Below are 3,854 nucleotides of genomic sequence, written 5' to 3'. Positions count from 1 at the left end.
AAAGAACATTTAATATTTTTTAAAAGAAAGACTGGGGTGTCTGTGTGGCCCAGTTGGTTAGGTGACAAACTTGTGGTTTCAGCTCAGATCATGATCTCTTGGATCCGGGGATTGGGCCAGGGTCAGGCTCTGCACTCTGTGGGGAGTCTGCTTGACATTGTTTCCTTCTGTCCCTTCCCCTACTCTCCCTCTTTCTGTCTCTCTCTCTCTCTCAAATAGAAAAATAAATGAATCTATTTTAAAAAAGACTAAATATTCTGATAATTTAGATGTAAAAAAATCCCAATACGGCCTCTCAATTTTAGATGATATGCTTTTCATCGAACTTTTCCCTATTTTTAAAGCTAAAAGATGGACAGTTACCATTTTTAATTCAAACTTCTAAGTGGGAATTTTTTCTGTGTTTTTGCTTCAGCAAACCACTGAATTTAAAAGGAAACGCTACTCAAACAACATTCTATCTATGCTTCACATGGGTTTTTTTCTGCAATATTCTATACAAAGAAGCCTTCACCTGAGCATTCCTCAGGCTGTAAATGAGGGGGTTCAGCATTGGGTTAAAGAGACTGTGAAATAGGGACAGTATTTTCTCCAGCTCTTCTCGTTGTTTAGACTCTGGGACCATATAAACCACCATGGCTATGCCAAAGAAAAGACCCACCACACAGAGGTGGGAGGAGCAGGTAGAGAAGGCCTTTATGCGGCCCTCCTTTGACTGGATCTTTAGGATGGCCCAGAGAATGCACATGTATGAGACTAGCATTAAGCAGAGTGGTCCGACTAAGACAAACATACAGGCAGCAAGGATAACCACTTGATTGATCCATGTATCAGCACAGGCCAGCTTCAGCACAGACAGAATTTCACAGAAGACGTGGTTCACTTTCCTGGGTCCACAGAAGGGCAACCTTAGAAGGAGAATTGCATGTACCAGAGACAAAGTAAATCCACATGACCAGGCAGTGACAGCCAGAACAATGCACACTCTCCAGTTCATGATGACAGTGTACTGGAGGGGGTGGCAGATTGCCACAAACCTATCATAGGACATCGCCACCAGAATCAGGCACTCTGTAGCAGCAAAACCCAAATAGAGAAATGTCTGCATGACGCATGGAACAAAGGAGATGGTTCTCTTCTGATTCACTAAGTTTGCCAACATCTTGGGGACATTATTGGATGCATAGGACATGTCAATGATGGCCAGGTGAGAGAGGAAGAAGTACATGGGCGTGTGCAGTCTCAGGTCCAGACAGATGAGCCCGAAGATCATGCCATTTGCCAACAGACTGAAGATGTAGAACAGGGAGAAGATCCAGAAGAGGGATACTTCCATCTCTGCACTGAGCTGGAGTCCTACCAAGATGAACTCTGTGACCCAGGAATGGTTGCTTCCCATTTCTCAGTGATAGTTTATCAAGGACGGAAGTATGAGAAAAGGTCAGAGCTGGAGAATCAACAAATTTAGAGTTACTGATCTCAAAACGAGTTTGGAGAAAGGTTCTATCTTTATATCTACTAGCCAGCTCCTCCTACTCCCCAGAATGGGTTACCTTCTTGATTGAACTCTTGATGTGAAAGTTTAAACTTACAAGAAAGGGTCAAGAATTAGGTAAAGAACTCCCAAATGCCTTCACACAGATTCAACAAATTTTAGTATCTCTTTCATATTTACCTTATTCTCTTTTCCTCTGCCATCGTGTGCCTTTTCTGAGTGTAGGATGAATTCAGTAATTTTTTAAATACTGAGAATTATTGTATAACACTGAAGAGCATACTAGGGTTCGAGAATTGTAAATTCTCAATCTAGCATATATTGGGTTGGAAAATGAAAATGGGACATTCAAAAGTATCAGTGTGGTTACAAACTGTGTGCATCACTACTCTCGTTGTATAATTCTGGTGGGTGTTGCCATGGGTGTTGTCATAGTCCTCCTTGATTGAACCATTTTAGGTACCACTAAGTACTACAAAGAGAAAGAAGGCAGCCTACTTGATCTTCTCTTGGCCCCACTGAAACATGAATGATAAAACAACCGCAAAAAAGGGTCTTTTCTACTTTTGTGAATCAGAGTAGATTCACATGAAGAGGCTCTTCAGGTACCTATGAAATGTCTGGGCTTGGTCAATACTAACAGTGAAGAGGTAGATCCTCACTATGAAGATCTGGATAATCCTCAAGATGAAAACAAAGATAAAAAGGAGATTATACCAAATGTCTTGTATTTGACCTGAGATGCCCTCACCAAATAGGAAGTCTTGTGGGTGTTTAATATGTCCTGAACATCTTTGCATCTCAAAATAACAGGTAAAGTGCTAAATGAAACAGGCACTCAGGAAATGTTTGTTAGATGGATGCTTGTCATTTTAGTTCAAAAAATGGATGTACTGGGGTGCCTGGGTGGCTCAGTGGGTTAAAGCCTCTGCCTTCAGCTCAGGTCGTGATCCCAGGGTCCTGGGATTGAGCCCCGCATCGTGCTCTCTGCTCAGCGGGGAGCCTGCTTCCCCCTCTCTCTGCCTGCCTCTCTGCTTACTTGTGATCTCTGTCTGTCAAATAAATAAATAAAATCTTTAAAAAAAATGGATGTACTAAGGATGTTCTATCTGCCAGTTTCATTTGACAAAGACATGGTTTCTCCTTCCTTAGAGAAGTTAGAATATGATCACTGGAAAATTAAAGAGAGACAAAAATCATAGATTTTTTTCACCTCCATGAGTATGATTGCCTTTGGGAAGCTTCTCTGTAAATGTGCCTTATGTTTGTGACACGGCTTTTTGCCACAATTAAAGAATATTCCTACCTTGTGTAAAGTGGGAGACAGCAATATCAGTATTGCAGAATTCTACAGAGGCACAGTGGGATACAATAAGCAATGTCTGAATAACCACATTTACTCTGTGAACAGAAAGGATAAAAATACTGTTGAAGGCATTGAATCCATCACTATTCAGTGGGAACATTTGTTTAATAACTTTTTAGCCTAGTTATTTTTGTGTCTGAATTGGTGAATCTTTTCATTCAGATTTTCATTACCACTATCACCATCCTGCTGTTAGAAGAATGAACAACATAAAAAGATAGAAGAAAAATAAAAATAAACCTATGTTAAAACTGTGAAGCAGTGGGGCGACTGGCTGACTCAATCAGTTAAGCATCTGACTCTTGTTTTTGGCTGAGGTCATGGTCTCAGAGTCCTGAGATGGAGCATCTTTGGGCCACGCGCTGGTCCTGGAGGCTGCTTGAGACGCTCTCTCTCTCTCTACCCTCCTCCCACCCTCTCTCCAAGAAAAAAAATTAAGCAGATACCGTACTGGAATAGAGAAGAAAATGTCATGGTAGTGATAACTAAAATTTCGTCTCCCCAGTGGAGTAAATGAAACAATAGCAGCTCAAAAAGGAAACTTTTGCTCAGTCAGTAGGGGCAGCTCTCTATGGGCTGTCCTGGAGCCCAGAATGTTTCTTGATTGAGGGAGCTATATCTCTTTCTCCAACCCTCGTCAGGACCATTGGCACTCCTTTTTATCCTGATTTGTTATAGGAAAGACATGTATATAAACATGTATATAAACTTTAATTCTGAAAATCATCACAAAAGAGGGAGAACCTGGGATGGTTCCAAAAAGGATAACTGTACGGCAAACTTAACGTTTTACAGCGTTTCAGCAAAGATTTACTATAACTGTTACTGGAACATTTTTTCCCATTGAGACAGGTTGCTCTAGAAATCAAGGTCTTCATTTTGGCTAGGTGACACCGTCCTTTTGTTAATTAGGCCATTTGAAAACCTTGTTCGAAGACAATGGCTGAATATAAGGCTTCTCATTGTCTGAGCCCCTCACATAGCCCTGAGACA

At 41.2% G+C, this 3,854-nt stretch overlaps 1 protein-coding gene across 1 annotated transcript; it reads right to left on the bottom strand.

Moving 5' to 3' along the window:
- Window positions 1–457: 457 nt before the first annotated feature.
- Window positions 458–1,399, bottom strand: LOC308352112 (olfactory receptor 2A2-like; the record flags this gene model as incomplete). The annotated part of the gene is made up of 1 exon (XM_080818169.1): window positions 458–1,399. The coding sequence occupies one exon, from the start codon at window positions 1,397–1,399 to the stop codon at window positions 458–460; it is 942 nt and encodes a 313-aa protein (XP_080674295.1).
- Window positions 1,400–3,854: the final 2,455 nt, after the last annotated feature.

The sequence above is a fragment of the Martes martes genome (genome assembly GCF_963455335.1).
Source record: "Martes martes genome assembly, chromosome: 11".
NCBI classification, from domain to species: domain Eukaryota; kingdom Metazoa; phylum Chordata; class Mammalia; order Carnivora; family Mustelidae; genus Martes; species Martes martes.
The sequence above is the reverse complement of the archived record's forward strand: the minus strand, read 5'-3'. Positions and strand labels throughout refer to the sequence as shown.